This window comes from Copidosoma floridanum, unplaced genomic scaffold, assembly GCF_036245765.1.
Source record: "Copidosoma floridanum isolate Cflo_tuat_1 unplaced genomic scaffold, Cflo_Japanese_pri ptg000012l, whole genome shotgun sequence".
Taxonomy (NCBI): domain Eukaryota; kingdom Metazoa; phylum Arthropoda; class Insecta; order Hymenoptera; family Encyrtidae; genus Copidosoma; species Copidosoma floridanum.
The window spans coordinates 5310061-5324888 of NW_028321889.1; the positions used below are offsets into that span (position 1 = coordinate 5310061).

Here is a 14828-nt window from a genome sequence, read left to right on the forward strand (position 1 = left end):
TTTTTAATAAACAATTAATTGTGTATCAAAACTGTCTTATACTGAACTATATTTAAGCAGATTTATATTCATAACTTTACCACATTATTAAAAGAAATTACTTTTGATAATGTCCTATTTAAGTACTAAGGAACATCAAACGATTTTAAAGCTATTTGTGCATAAACACGATTATTGGATAGCATTGAAAGAAATTTGTGTGAATTTTTTTGTAACTAATTACCACAAGTACATAAATATATCCAAATAAAAATATATTTTGACAGGTTTCTCCATGACTTAAAGTACTCTTGTGTAACTTTATCAATATACGTAATAATTTTTTAAACAACGTTATGATTGCACATATTAATTTTATGTTCAAGAGTATGTAATCATTAATGTCTAAAAGACTGTTTATTAAAATTTTGTTCGATATTGCAAAACTTGTATTGATGGTCTGGTATCGTAAGTGGAATGAAATAACATTAAACAAATGGCACTATGAGTCCCACTTTCCATAAGACAACGTTCAAGTTTTTTAAAAATGAGATTTATTTTGAGAATTAATCAATCAGTTGGATTTAAATTTTGTTAAAGGCCGCAATGTCAACACTCTGGACATATTCTTCGATTTCTTGAATTTGTTCAGTCAGCCAATCGATGGAGACTTTGTCATCTTCAACAACACAGGTAATCTGGAGCTTTTTAATATTGTAAGCAACAGGTACAAGTTTCGCTAAAAAAACAAAGAATTTGATTTTAAATAAAGTATTTGCACAAAAATGATTAACAATATTAAAATTATTTAAAATAATAATTACATGCTCCCCACAAAAGACCATCCGTTTCGATCTTCCGCACTTCGTTTTCTAGGACTTTCAAGTCAGTTTCATCGTCCCATGGCTTAACATCCAAAATTAAACTCGATTTGGCAATGATAGCTGGTTCTGTAATAAAAAAAATACATAGTACGTAAGCGTTATTTTAACACAGTATCGCAAACAATTGTTTATGTATCAAGACTCACTTTTTGACTTCTTGGCTGCATAGGCTGCCAGGCGTTCTTCTCTGACCTTTTGCGCTTCCGCATCTTCTCCCTAATGTATCAAAATAATATTATGATGGACTGATTATTAAAAAAAAAATCCAAATTATAATTGTACAATGAAATGTATTAAAATAAAGAAAAAGTATGAAATGAATTTTTTTTCAATAATAATGAATACTCTTAGATCTCGTTGTTTACTTTTAAGTGCAAGAACTCAAAATCGTGAAAAAAAGTAAAATTTACGTATAAACTGAAACTTGAAGATGAGGTGAATTATGGTTGTTAAAAAAATTTGTGTAAATTATATATTTAGTTTTGGGAATATCTGGTGTGAAACCTTTAATTTTCTTCACTTCATTATTATTCTGTCCTTTTTTTAGAATTTAACTTTGACGTTTGATTTTATTATACTTATTGTCTTACGCTTTTCATACACTTATGTTTACCTCTGAATCTGAGCCAAATAGATCTACATCCTCATCATCGTCTTTCTTCTCTTCTTTTTTCTCCTCTTTCTTGGGAAGAGCGGGCTTCTTAGCAGGACAAACAGCGATTTGTGGGGCTGGGGTTCCTTTAGAGCCACATTTGCTTTCTAATTCTTTAACACGACTTTCCAGCTTTTTGACATGGTTCATAAGCTCCTGGACGGCTAATTAGAAATTTTTATAAATTAAGATTGATGACAAATTGAAACATGAAATAAAAATGATATTTATGATGAATTGTATTTATTTCCAGATATAGATTATTACGTACAAAAAATTAATTGCAAGCAATCATGCATTTTAAAGAATATTTTTCTTACTGTTCTTGATCGAAAAATTTTTCGTTGTGGATAAAAGAAAAAAAATTTTTTTAAATTCCTTAAAATATGAAATCACTAAAAATAAAAAAACTGAGTTTTGTTCAATAATCTAATCAATTGACATTTTATCAACATCTGAACTAAGTGATTGATGATTGTGTGATAAGACGAGCGTATTGTTTAGTTTTTTTGCGAGATACGTACTGTTTCTGAGATCCTGGTTTTGCTTTTCGATAGTAACAACCCGCGTCGAGAAATCACTATCAAGTCCAGCTAGTGCAGCAATACCATCCATCTGTAATATAAATTGATTTTAGTAAAGCCATGTATAACCTATGTAAACATTACTGGTAATCAACGTTTTGATGTAATAAAAACTTTCGCAAAAGTTATAAAATTATGGAAATAAAGTTTAATCTTGAATTATTGCACTATTATGCAGAATCACTTTAATTTAATAAGCTGGTACGGAATAAAAACTAATCCCCTGTAATAACGAAGATGAGAAAAAAAAAAGATTGTACTTACACACTGCAGGGACTGTTTGATGTGAGCACGAGCCTTGGCAACCTCACTGGCTAAGCTTCCTGCAGAAAACTGGCCTCCCTATATTTATCAATATCACAAGTATTACTCACCACCATAATTACAGCTAGTTACTATTAGTATACTATTATTTATAAAATAACATTAAAATCATGCAAAATTTAATGTAATACTGGTGCATTACAATAGTTGTATTAACTATTGTAAGTATTTTGAAAAAATTAAAAGCTATTAGTTAAATTATCCATGAAGTGCCAGTGAACGTTAATGGATACTAATTGTATTTATAGCTTTCTTTATTTAAAATTACATTTTGTTAGTAAACTTAAAAATAGGTCATGCAAATAATATGAAAAGGTACATTTCATTGCATGGGTGAAGGAGGCAGTCATGCAATAAAAACTAAAATTAGTCATAGAAATTTTTTTTTTAACAGTACACACTATCACAAAAACTGAACATAATGTAGACAATATCACATTCAAAATAAATTTAGTAACTAAAACGTAAAATTGAGAGTAATGTGTCTAAAATAAAACTGTTCTATGTGAGATTTTACAATTTAAAAAAATGTATGTGAAGCTGCAAAAAATCACAAACAAATATTTCCTCTCAACAAATTCGGTACGTCAATAATTAGTACCTGGTTGGTCTCTTGACCTTTATTCTCTTGAATAACAATCGCAGGCTTATCCTGATCTGAATTTTTCTGTTTTTTATCAGCTTTATTTTTTTCCTCTTTAGCCTCTTTGGCCTTCAGCTTCTTATTACTAGTGGTAGGCGTTTCATTAACGCTTCCCTGCGATATTTCTGACTCTTCGATTTTAATCGCGACGGTATCAAGAAGCGGTTCGGCAACTTTAGCCTCCTTCTTCTTATTTTTCTTTTTACTACTTTTGATTGTTTCGGAGTTATTGGAGTCATTATTACTTGTCGTAATACTGTTTTGTTTATTGGTAGATTTTTTGGATTTTTTGGTAGAGTTGGTGACACCAAGAGGTGAATCATCCCCTGTCAAAGGTTTCTGAGGTAGTACGTCCTGCACCACATTTATATAAAAAGTTTTTTTGGTGAAATTATATACATCTACTACCTGATATTATGTTACTATAAACATCCTTTTGTGTCATTATTTTGTCTTTTAAGCAACACTGACATCAAGAGTCTTTAATTAGAGTTTTATAAGCATTAATAAATTAAAAACGTAAATTTTCAAGAATGGTTTGATTAATTTACAAAATTTAAAAAAAAAAAATTAAAAACCAATTGTTTTGAACTTAAAAAATCAATATTATAAAAGACTGTTATTTGACATTTTAATATTGGATATCACATAAACTAAAAAATATAATTGATCCAACAGTTCTTGTGATAATGTATTAAATAAATGAAATTGTGTTCTTTTCGAATTGTTAGTAACCATCAGTTATGTATGTTAAATCGGACACACCCACACAACAGAAAATTACACACTTAAACAATACTATCACCAGATATTCCCCCAAAGCAATTATTAATAATGTTAGCATTTCAAGTTAGTTTGACAAGGTTCGATAGGTTAAAAAAAATAGCTGAAAATACTACAAACCAAAATAGAAAAAAGTAATTGAATTTTAATTTTTAGAAATATAATGATCAATCATGTAGTTGTGAATAAAAAATGAGAAATTAAAAATGATGAAACGATCTTGATTATAAAATTGGAAAATCAAATAGATAAAGTTTACCTTTCCTAGTTTCTCTTGATACAGGCACTCAGCTTTGTCATAGGATGATTTGTCAACCCAGACTTTGTCTTTTGAGATACTGCACGAATCAGCTGCCATTTTTAGTTTGATTTAGAGCTAGAAAGTAATAGAAAAAGGGCTGATAATAAATTATACTACATACATGTAAAATAATTTCATTTTTATTATTCATAAAAGTAAAAAGTTATCTTAAATCAAAACAAAAGCATTCTATGACAATTAATAAATGAACGGTCAATAATTAAATAAATATTGCGTAATAAATAAAATAAATCAATAAGTTATAATCCATTTTTCTGCATGACATTTGTAATTACTAATAAGACACATAAAATCCAAAAATACACGTATCAGTCATTTGATTTCATTACAATTTATAAAACGAATTATATTTTAAGGTTTTAATAAAATAAATAAATTCATCAGTCTTATCAAGAATCGTCACTGTCATCATCATCACTCAGAAGATCAGATTTATTAATAGATTTTTTAAACATTTTATGTTTCGAAAAATGTAAACTAGGATTAGAGCTATCACCAACATCCTTAGTACCATGCACCTCGGACATTATTTTATCTAATAAATAATTAATATTTTGCTTTTCAGTTTCGTGACATACGCATGGAAAAATTTCTTTGGGTTTAAAATACATGATAAAAGAATTCAATTCATTATATGAAGGATGTGTCGAGTAGCAAACGTTTTTCGTCTGTTTTTTAACTTTATCCCACTCAATGATGACCGCTGTATTTTTCCCAGCCCACTTTTGAACAGATGGAATTATTGTTAAAATGTTTTGGGATTGAACATCCTCTCTGCACTTTAGCCCTACTGGTTTTAGAAAGCTTTTATTCGTACATGCATGGATTGGAGTAGTTTCACCTAAATTAGTAACGCAATCAGCGAGTATACTCATTCTGCTGTAAACTCTATACACGTGGTCTTTCACATGAATTTTTTTATTTAATTTTTTGTTAAGTTCCATGTAAATGAACTCACTACCATACAGAGCTGATATTTCTAAAATAACGACATTTCTAGGATCTTTGTCAATCCAATCTTTAACAGCTAAACACAACTCTTTGGAGCTTTCCGTTCTAGAAGGGAATTCCAAAAAATTTAAGTTCAAAAAAGTTGTGTCTAAATAAACTTTGTCAATGGGCAGTGGCAAAAGTTGAGTGGCATTACCGTAATGCAATGACTTTAACTTTGGAAAATCTTCTTTGTTTATCCTAAAATCACCGGTATACAAAATTCTTTTATTATTAAAATTAAAAAGAAACATCACAGCTCCAGGACAATGTCCAGACGATACACAACACACTGTTAGCGTCATTACTACATTATGATAGTTATAAGTTAAGATTCTCGTTTCATCCATAGGCAATTCAAAAATGTGTTTGTCACAAAATTTAGAGTCCAAGTTCGGATACTTATTTATCAAAAAAGATTTGCTTATGTGACTACAGTAAAAAGGCTTATCATCTTTAGCCAAGTGATCAAAGAAGTCATAACACAGTCCTCTCATGTGATCAGTATGGCAATGCGTTAAAAAATAACTAGAGGACTGCAAGTTATCCCCTTCGAAGCAATCGATCGAGATGCCCGGAATTTCTTGAAGAAGTCCATTAAACGTCGACATGATTAAGAACCATAAGAAGAGCCTACAATAGAAAACCAAACGATGTATCCGTGCTAATTTTACACTTGCCGCATTAGAAAAAAATCTTTGAGACAACTTCTAATGTACAATCTGTCGATGAACTCTTAGCATTAAGCCTACAAAATGGGAGTTAAAAATATGATATATATAATGTGTAATTCACATTTAAATATGTATATACTTTTCAGTGATTAAATACGCGGAAACAGATTCTGCTGAACTATGTGCACATATCATACGTGTACTACTGTATTAAGATACATATATATACACAGCAAGCATATAGGTACGTAGGTTAGGTGGCGAAATCGCAAAGTGCGTAACCAGCACCATCATCCTTGCATTAATCATAACTCAAGGCCGTGAAATCGTTAAAAATATCCGAACCGTCCTCGCTCGAGCTATTGTTTATTTATAGAGAAGAACGCAAAAATTACGTGAATATACATATATATATATACACAGCATCAACGTATACCATGTGCTTTATCGATCGGTCGACTTTTTGACCGCAGAAAATTACGTTCTCGCGTGAATCCCGCGCTGTCCGAGCAATTAAACCGATCGGGAGCTTAGAAATTACGATGGATGATGAAAAAAATAATTGAATTACCTTACTTTTGGGCTTGACGATCGACACGCGGCTCGTAACGTGCTGTGCGGTTGAAATTTTCGGGCGAAGAAGGGCTGGGCCGACGTCAGAGCGGAGAGGCAGACGGTGCGTCAATAACGACTCAGGCTGTGCAACTCTGCGCACGCCGTATTGTGCGATTCTTTGTTGTTGTAGTGGCGACAATGAGCGCAGTGCGATATTTTTAAAAAAACAGTGCAGAGGTGGGGAGATAACATATTTAACGACTAGATGCTGCATTTTTTTTTGTTTTTTTGTTTATTGGACAGGTTGATTTCAATATAAATGTGTAAAAAGAAAAAAAGCACAAATGTAACAGAATATTCAGTTGAAATGAGTACTGAAAATACAAATCCAATAAGATTATAAAATTATTACTTACAATTATGGGTAACTTTAAAAAGTGTAAGGTCGGTTGAGCTTACCACGGCATATCACATTTTACAAGTTTATATACATACAATATGATTTTTCTTTTACAAAAATAGTATCTGGGATCGAATAATATATCCGTCTCTTGAACAGACATCAATAATTTATCTTAAACTTTTGACAAAAACAAGTAAAAAAATCAATAAATCATGCAAGCATTAATCTTCACAGGCTTCCAAGTAATCCTTAACAGAGTTGTAGCCTTCCTCTTTCGCGATCGGAGCTAAAATACCAGTTGGTCGCTGACCGTTCTTTGTTCTACAGATACTACAGTTGCACAGACCTCTGCATGGTGGACAAGCCCAGTGCTGTTACGAAAAAAAAAAAATATAATTAATGATTCAAGAGACTTGTTAGTTTATAATATAAAATATAGTCAATACGATTATAATACTTACTGGATCTTTAAGAGCTTCGTGTGCAGACTCTCCATATCTTCCACGCAGACAAGGCCCGCAGAATTGTCCTCTGATGCCAATACATTCTCCAGACCTGCACACAGTCTTGGTATCCTTAGTCTTCTGTCTACATTGATGACAGGATGTCCCATTTACAGCATCGTAAGTTTTATTAGTAGCCTTGACAGCAATACCCTTCAACATCCTCTCAGTGATCTCATCAGGAGAAGGAATAGTGCTAGGGTCGTACGAAGACTTTGAAATATTAACGACTCTTTTTTTCTTGGGCCGAAACAATTCGCTGTTAGATCCACTGTGATCCTCTTCATCGTCATCATTGTCGCTAAAGTCTAAATTCATCAAGTCGAGGTCCCTCTGTACAGGCCTAGACCACGGGAACATTACCTTCAAGCTAGATTTTTTTTCAGAAACAATAATGTCCTTGTCATTGTACAGATCCTGTATGTCCGTCTCCTCGTTCTCTCCATTCTCCAGCTTTCTTTTTCCACTTCTTGTATTGTACTTTCTGGTGAACTCAAGCCTGACAGATTTCGTCCTAGTAAATTTTTGATCGCTTGAACTCCGTTTTCGTTTCTTTGATGTCGGTGTTCTGTTCTCCTTGTCTTTATGGCTTATTGGCTTGTTTTTTTCCAGTTTCTTGAACTCTTCGATGTCCTCACCAATGTCTTTTAAGAATTGTTTCATCTGCTCAAACAACCAATAATTATCACTTTAATGTCGTTCAGAAATAATTTTGTTCAGTATTATTAATATGGTAAACTTACAAATTCATTGCGTTCGGCGATGTTTTTTTGGCGGATCGCCTCGTAGTCTTCGGTATCACTCATTCTTTTTTTTGATTCAATCAACTTTGAAAAAGTAAGTCACGTTTGTATCAAAAGTTAATTAAATTTTTTCGCAACTTGCGAATTGCTGACCCACAAATCGTTGAGAGAGAGAAAACCACACGCACACTAAACTGTGAACTGTGAGTCACTACATTGCTGTGTGTATTGCTTCAGTTTCTCCCGCCTAAAGTGCTGCTTGCATGCCAGAGAGAAAAAATGTGACATTTGGTTCGTTCGTTTTCAATTTCACGCACTTCGGCATTCGCCAAAAATTTTTTTATTCTCAATGTGGTTTATTTTCATAAAATCTTATATTTGTAGATTCGTGATTGGATTATGATGCAAAACAAAAAAATATTGCTGGTCATGTAATTGTTTTAATAATACTCACAAAAATCTTTAACGAAAAAAAAGGGAAAGGTACGGAACAGACCTCTTTCTCCCCCTACCCAACTTTGTGTTTTACCGCGAAAAATTAAAAAAGTGAACAATTTTAACATTTTTAATTATTGATGATTGAAATTGTCAAAAAAATAACTGTATCCAAAAAATTGAATGCAGTTATTGTGTTCACTGGAAAAAAAAAAAAAAAAAAAAATTAAAGCAGAAGCTGAAAATCTGAAAACATAAACATAATTTAACACATGCACATGCACATGCATATGCAACTCAAAGCGCCATCTTAGTTCTTGTTTGAAGTTCTTAAGTTCTTTTCAGGTGGTTTTTCAGTTTAAATTCTTAACTAACGCACAATTAGTGTAATGTATACACGCAAGGCGATTGTTGTTTGTTTATTGTAGTATTTGCAATCCACACAAATTTTTTTCAAACCAAGTATTTTTATAGTGGAACTAAGCACTTATAACAACAACTATACGGTTACGACAGAAGACAGAAGTACATTTTCTTTGAACGGTAATTGCGTTATACGATTTATGTTTTTGTTCATGTAATGTGTCATAGTATTATAGATAAAAGAGTTTTTAATTCAATTAAAGATCAAAATTTTTTTGAAAGGTTAAGTTCATCAATCAATAATTGGACACACTCTTAAAATGACTTCTCATCAGACATCCCCGCCAAAGGCAATCAAAGATCTTAGGTTACCTATATCCAGAGTTAAGACTATTATGAAAAGCTCTCCACAGGTTGAGGCTATCGGACAAGACTGCTTATTTTCAGTAGCAAAAGCAACTGTAAGTCGTTTTAAATAATAAAAGATCAACTTTGTATCAATATCTTATCAATCCTAATTTATTTTCAGGAGCTATTTATTCACTTTCTGTCAGAAGAAGCTCATCGAAAGTCAAACAAGGCAAGTACCTTAGACTACAAACACTTGGCTGAGGTTGTGCAAACCAACGACGCTTTGGAGTTTTTAAGAGAAACTCTACCAAGGAAAATTACAGTCAGACAGTTTAAGGAAATGATGGCTGAGAAAAACTCAGAGTCTTCGTCAGATTCAGACAGTGATAGTCAATCCGACAGTGAATCTAACTCTGACAGTGATAAAGTTGAAAACGGGAACACGTCGGACAGTAGTAACAGTGCCAGTGATAAAAAAAATGGCCATGATGATTCTTCAGAAAGTGAGAGTAACAGTGATGAGGATACAAAGACATAATTTTTCCATCTATAAAATTATTAAGTCTTGTGTAATTATGTGGTTTGATTTTTTGAAGAAACTAAAGCTACGAATTGTACAAAGTGTTGATGGTAAGCTCAAAGAATCTTGATCAATTTTTTTTTTTTTTTTACCTTGAAAGTTGGATTATGGTAAGCTTGCATACAATGTTATTGTAACAGATGAAAACATGTTATTTATTCAATATTTTTTAAGATCACTCAATTAGATTTGTAATAGGAAAGTTTCTTTTTATTTCTATGGAAACCCTTAGAATTCAACGGTACAAATAATTATAATAGCTCTTAAGAATAAATTTGTATGAAAATTCAGTTAGTAACATTTTTTTACTAAATTATAATAACGTATAAATTCTAAGAAATTTATAAAATAAACGCAAAATGCGATTTTTTTCATTCAAGATTTACAATGATTTTTATCTTGAATTTCAACGCTTAATCGTACCTACAGTATATAGAACTATCAAAAATTATGCGCACTGAATAAATTGATATTAAAGTTTATCATACGTTTAAGTAGAGGATTTAATCTTGATGTGGTCTCTTGGACAAAGGTTGAGATGCAGGTAATTCATCATAATCTTCACTGAGGCTTTTTGCCAAGAAGTAAATTTCAGCGAGTGCTATTATTAAAGCACATATTATTCCTATCAGCAATCTAAACCCTAGGTCCACACCTTCTGTTTCCCAAAATATACCCCAGAAACCAAATGCAAAACCAGCTGCTACAGTCACAACAAATGTAAATACAGCAATCAGTTGCTTATTAATGGCCTTCACTGGAAAAAAACAGAAATTACGTCATGATTGCTAATGCACACAAGTATTACATTATTGTATTATGTTAACTTACTCTGGTAAGCTAGAGAATCATCTGGCAAATACTTTCTAGTATTATCCACACTCTTGGTCATAGCCCTGTAATCCCTGTTATTTTGTTGGGCTCTTAGTTTTTTTATCCTAGCTTCCAAATCCGGATTTCTCGGTGTAATCTTTGGCTGAGGCAATTGAACATCAACTCCCTCCAAAAGCTCGTGAAGATTAACTTTTTTCTTACCGTTTGACTGTTCTGTCAGAAAAGTTTTCAGCCACTTGATATCTTTCAACGACAAAGTACAGTCTGCACGCTTATTTTGAGCACAGTTTTTCAATGTCTTAATGTTATGGGGCACGTTCTTTTCATTTTTAACATTTTTGACTATAAAGTCGATTAGTTTTTGCGTAAGTTTCAGTTTAACGTACGGATCCTCGATAGTTTCTACTGGCATGATTAGGCAGTGCTACACTGCAATTAAGACTTAATGTGCAACTTTTCTTCCAGATCGGCATAAAAACCCTGCAGTTCTTTCTCTTTGATCAGAAACTCTTCGTCTACCTTAGCACACTTGTCAGTCATATCATTGATAAACTTTTTCCACTCGCTTTTCCTTGTTCCTCGATTTTTTTCCAATTTACTGGTCTAAAATAAAAAGTAAAATCAAGAACTGAAAAAAAAAAAAAAAAAAAAAAAAAAAAATCAGCCAATCATGCACAATTTATCCTTCAAACACTTACACTATCGAATTTGCACTCCTTTTGTAAAACACTCTCGCACATACTAATCGCCACGTCGACGTTGACTTTCAAACTCGGCAGATGCTCATCTCCTAGCTGCAAGGCCCTGTCCAACTGGCTCTGCCCGAGCTCGGACGAGTACTCTAGGCTCTTGAACAAACGTGACACTTCTCTGTCGTCCCTTCGGTCCTACAATGTGCTTGCGTGTAATGTAGTAACACTGGTATTCCTTGGCTCGTAATTTTAACAAAGAACAACGGATTACCTGAAACTCTCGCAGGAAAAACGTGACTTCGCCGTGAACGAACGGCCGATGATCAAAGAGCCTGCTCCAAATTTCTCCGGTATCTGCATCGGCACGTCGGTCGTGGAAAAAAAAGAAAAAAAAAAAAAAAACATACACAAAAACCGATGTATTACAATTAGCTTATCTTATCGTATTTTCACACTTAAATTAACATTCAACTATTTACGTGATTCAACAGTGCTTAATTTAACGAGCTATAAGTGAAGGTGATTACGAGGTAAATATATGACGAGTTGTGTTTATTGGGATGCTGCACCTTTTATTATGGCCGCCATGCTTGTCGCCGTCCCAGCAGACACCACATGACTGCATTTGCGCGCATACGCCCACGCACAGCTATATATATATATGTAAACAAATGTTCGTACTGTACATATATGTATACATAAACAAAACAGTATTTACGGACGCAAGTATCGCACTTGACAACTGGATCCTGTGCCACAGATGCGGGAAGGAAAAAATTAAAAACATCATCATTCAATTTTTGTTTTGTGTTGAAGAGAAAAAGGAGATATGTGAGCCAGACAGAGGATAAATTTTTTTTTCTGCTGTTTGTTCGCTGACATGAAGGAGGAATCTGATTTTGAATTCACGGACGAGTTTCCGCACAGTCCTCAGGATACCAATACTGGAATATTGTCCGGCAACAGCACAGGATCGCCCATTGGAATTAGGCCAAGGCCAGTGATTTGCAAGCCTGGTAATGTCAACGTGTCGAGCTGCAAATCCGAGCCTTTAGAGACCAAGAAACACTGGGCACCTGGTGCTTGGCAGGATGCAACTAGGAAGAGTGCATTTCAGCCGTATAAGGTAAACAATTATAGTGGTACATAATTATTACTGTTGCTAGTTTCACTGGTTGGTTTTTTTTTAATTTATATTTTTGTAAACATCGTAGCCTCCAACTTTACTGACAAATTTACAAAGAGGAAACACGCAAACAGAGATTTTGCTACCCTATGGCACAGGCGATGTTACTTTTTACACCATGGCTGGCCAGGGTGAGCTAACAGCTGACAATATTCATGCAGGTAGTTTATACTTTGATGCAGAGAAAATATACCCCATCCTGGAAGACACATTTATTCATTTCAAATATATTTTTGACTTGAGGCTCTGTGGATACTCTGGATGATAATGGTTTGACTGGATTGATGTGGGCAGCTGGTTATGGACAATTGAGCAGTGCAAGATTGTTGTTGCAAGCTGGGGCAAATCAAAATAAAAAAGGATCACAGGGTCAAACACCTCTGCACTTTGCTGCTGCCTCTGGTCACCATGATCTTGTTAGATTGTTGTTAAATCATGGTGCCAACCCAAATGCATGCGAAGATGTGAGTTTATTGTACGGATAATTGCAAAATTGAAAAAAAATTTTTTTTTTAATCACTTAAATAGTTTTATTTTACACTTTTATTTACATGTATGGGCTTAAAAAGTAAAAAAAATAGTATAATTAATCGATCACACTTTTTTTATAAATAGGAGGGGAATACACCTTTGATTTATGGAGCGCAAGGTGATCATCCGCACGTTTGTTATGAGCTCTTGGAAAAGGGAGCTGATATAACGATAACCAATGTACACGGAATCAATGCTTATAAAGCAGCTATTCTCAAGAATGCAACAACAGGTATCATTTGAATTGTGATTGATTAACATTAGTCATCAATTGTTTGCCAAATAATGAGTAAACTTTTTGTTTTTAGCCAAAGCAGTAATAGAAAATTTCCTCATTAAAAAAATTGTCAACCTATCACCGGATATATTCCAGCAATGAACAGCAATTTAAATTAAGTTAGGTCCATAAATATTATTTTTAAGTTCTCAGTTACTTTAATAGCGCGATGTTTAATAAACACTTGCCATTTGTTTAATCACTGACTTCATACTCTTCTTTTAACCCTTTGTCTGTTCACTTTTTACTTGAATAATTAAATTAATCATTTTTCAACTGTAAACAATGCTCTGTGATTTTTTTTTTTTTTTTTATGAATTTAAAAAAAAAAAACAAATTTATATTAGGTATCACTATCATGCCTCCTCTGGAATTTCTACAGATTGCTTGGTTGGATTGTGATACAAGCCAGCCATGGCTTCCTGCAGTGCTCTCAAACAAGCTATATTACCAACAAATCCACCTGCCTTTTCACAAGCGTTCTCAGCCCTGACATGGGTAATATATCCTTGCGTGAGAATCTCGTTCCAGCCAGGTGGATTTGGTCCCTCGATTTCTTGACTGAGAGGAGTGTATCTGTAGGCTGGTCCATCATCAACCCTAGGCACTGGTAGAAAGCTCGAGCTACCCTTGAACTTAATTCCTGTACTAAATCCTGAGGCTTTGGAAATTAACTTACTCTCCTCCTTTGTAGCTTGAACAGCAGATGCAAACTGATTGACAATGCTCTTTGCATCGCTGTCGGAGAACATGAGCTCGTCTATTAGAGCCTCCTTCTCTCTGATTTTCTTCTTTTTCAACTCCAACTCCTCTTTAGCAAGTTCAATCTTCCTCTCCTCTTGCTCCAACTTCTCCAACTCGATAATCTTTGCCAGCTCGTTCTCCTTTCTACCCAACTTGGTCTTACTCTTCACAATTTGCTCTTTATTTTCTTTCTTGTATTGCTCAATTTTCCTATTGGTCTCCATGACGTCGATGTTGTTGGCAAGATTGAATATTATGTTCTCCACTTCCTCCAGGTAATCGTCGTATTCGCGCTGGGTGGCAAAATCCTCTTCCTTTTTCGTAAAATCTCTCAGTATCCTCTTACGGATGTCGATTTCCTTCTCGACCAAGGCATCTTCGTAGAGCTGAACCCTAAAGTTCACTCGCCTCAGTGCTGTGCTACATTCCGGACAAGATCCGGAGCCTAAAAAAATAAAGTTATGCGATAAAAAATGAACAATACCCTCGGTGCATTTAATGAACAACGTTTGTACCTTTTAAAAATAACAAGTCGACGCAGCTCTCGCATAAAGTGTGACCGCAAACGTTCACCATCAACTTTAACGATGGATTTCTGTACTTTGTGGTCTTGCATCTCGGACAGGCTTGGTCTTCCATTTTTACTTTTTTCACTTAAAAATCAATGTTTATCTAAAAATTCTTTATACTTTACTATCAATATAATATACACTATGAATCGTTAATCAAAACTAATATTCTTAATATTCTATGGAAATCGGCGCCGTCACAGCGGCTCGATGCTGGATCATTGAAG

At 33.7% G+C, this 14828-nt stretch overlaps 8 protein-coding genes across 9 annotated transcripts; 2 read left to right on the plus strand and 6 right to left on the minus strand.

Annotated features, from left to right (window-relative positions):
• Positions 1 to 510: 510 nt before the first annotated feature.
• eEF1delta (elongation factor 1-delta) lies at positions 511 to 6547 on the minus strand. 2 transcript variants are annotated; one of them, XM_023392851.2, is made up of 9 exons: positions 6412 to 6547; positions 4109 to 4225; positions 3025 to 3420; positions 2364 to 2441; positions 2040 to 2130; positions 1477 to 1679; positions 1010 to 1079; positions 804 to 929; positions 511 to 718 (listed from the first exon to the last, which is right to left on the minus strand). In XM_023392851.2, exons 2-9 carry the CDS (start codon positions 4205 to 4207, stop codon positions 564 to 566), a joined length of 1218 nt encoding a protein of 405 aa, XP_023248619.1. In that variant the 5' UTR covers positions 4208 to 4225; positions 6412 to 6547; the 3' UTR covers positions 511 to 563. The 2 variants fall into 2 exon arrangements, with proteins under 2 accessions (XP_023248619.1, XP_014205599.1); XM_014350113.3 differs by having other exon boundaries at positions 6407 to 6547.
• On the minus strand, positions 4561 to 5923 carry Snm1 (DNA cross-link repair protein snm1). The gene has a single exon (XM_014349990.2). The coding sequence runs from the start codon at positions 5770 to 5772 to the stop codon at positions 4561 to 4563; it is 1212 nt and encodes a 403-aa protein (XP_014205476.2). The 5' UTR covers positions 5773 to 5923.
• Positions 6548 to 6664: 117 nt separating the features above from the next.
• On the minus strand, positions 6665 to 8233 carry LOC106637359 (uncharacterized). The gene is made up of 3 exons (XM_014350116.2): positions 8040 to 8233; positions 7255 to 7959; positions 6665 to 7164 (listed from the first exon to the last, which is right to left on the minus strand). Exons 1-3 carry the CDS (start codon positions 8100 to 8102, stop codon positions 7015 to 7017), a joined length of 918 nt encoding a protein of 305 aa, XP_014205602.2. The 5' UTR covers positions 8103 to 8233; the 3' UTR covers positions 6665 to 7014.
• A 608-nt stretch (positions 8234 to 8841) lies between these two features.
• Chrac-16 (chromatin accessibility complex protein 1) lies at positions 8842 to 10004 on the plus strand. Its single transcript, XM_014350119.2, has 3 exons — positions 8842 to 9017; positions 9120 to 9298; positions 9367 to 10004. The coding sequence occupies exons 2-3, from the start codon at positions 9158 to 9160 to the stop codon at positions 9724 to 9726; spliced, it is 501 nt and encodes a 166-aa protein (XP_014205605.1). The 5' UTR covers positions 8842 to 9017; positions 9120 to 9157; the 3' UTR covers positions 9727 to 10004.
• Positions 9970 to 11014, minus strand: LOC106637361 (vacuolar ATPase assembly protein VMA12). The gene is made up of 2 exons (XM_014350118.2): positions 10600 to 11014; positions 9970 to 10525 (listed from the first exon to the last, which is right to left on the minus strand). The coding sequence occupies exons 1-2, from the start codon at positions 11012 to 11014 to the stop codon at positions 10272 to 10274; spliced, it is 669 nt and encodes a 222-aa protein (XP_014205604.1). The 3' UTR covers positions 9970 to 10271.
• Positions 11015 to 11037: 23 nt separating this feature from the next.
• Muted (biogenesis of lysosome-related organelles complex 1 subunit 5) lies at positions 11038 to 11923 on the minus strand. Its single transcript, XM_014350120.2, has 4 exons — positions 11864 to 11923; positions 11566 to 11648; positions 11301 to 11489; positions 11038 to 11205 (listed from the first exon to the last, which is right to left on the minus strand). Exons 1-4 carry the CDS (start codon positions 11880 to 11882, stop codon positions 11038 to 11040), a joined length of 459 nt encoding a protein of 152 aa, XP_014205606.2. The 5' UTR covers positions 11883 to 11923.
• A 44-nt stretch (positions 11924 to 11967) lies between these two features.
• Positions 11968 to 13481, plus strand: LOC106637360 (uncharacterized). Its single transcript, XM_014350117.2, has 5 exons — positions 11968 to 12420; positions 12509 to 12641; positions 12724 to 12944; positions 13096 to 13243; positions 13320 to 13481. The coding sequence occupies exons 1-5, from the start codon at positions 12175 to 12177 to the stop codon at positions 13388 to 13390; spliced, it is 819 nt and encodes a 272-aa protein (XP_014205603.2). The 5' UTR covers positions 11968 to 12174; the 3' UTR covers positions 13391 to 13481.
• Positions 12927 to 14804, minus strand: Mat1 (CDK-activating kinase assembly factor). Its single transcript, XM_014350114.3, has 2 exons — positions 14548 to 14804; positions 12927 to 14477 (listed from the first exon to the last, which is right to left on the minus strand). Exons 1-2 carry the CDS (start codon positions 14669 to 14671, stop codon positions 13645 to 13647), a joined length of 957 nt encoding a protein of 318 aa, XP_014205600.2. The 5' UTR covers positions 14672 to 14804; the 3' UTR covers positions 12927 to 13644.
• Positions 14805 to 14828: the final 24 nt, after the last annotated feature.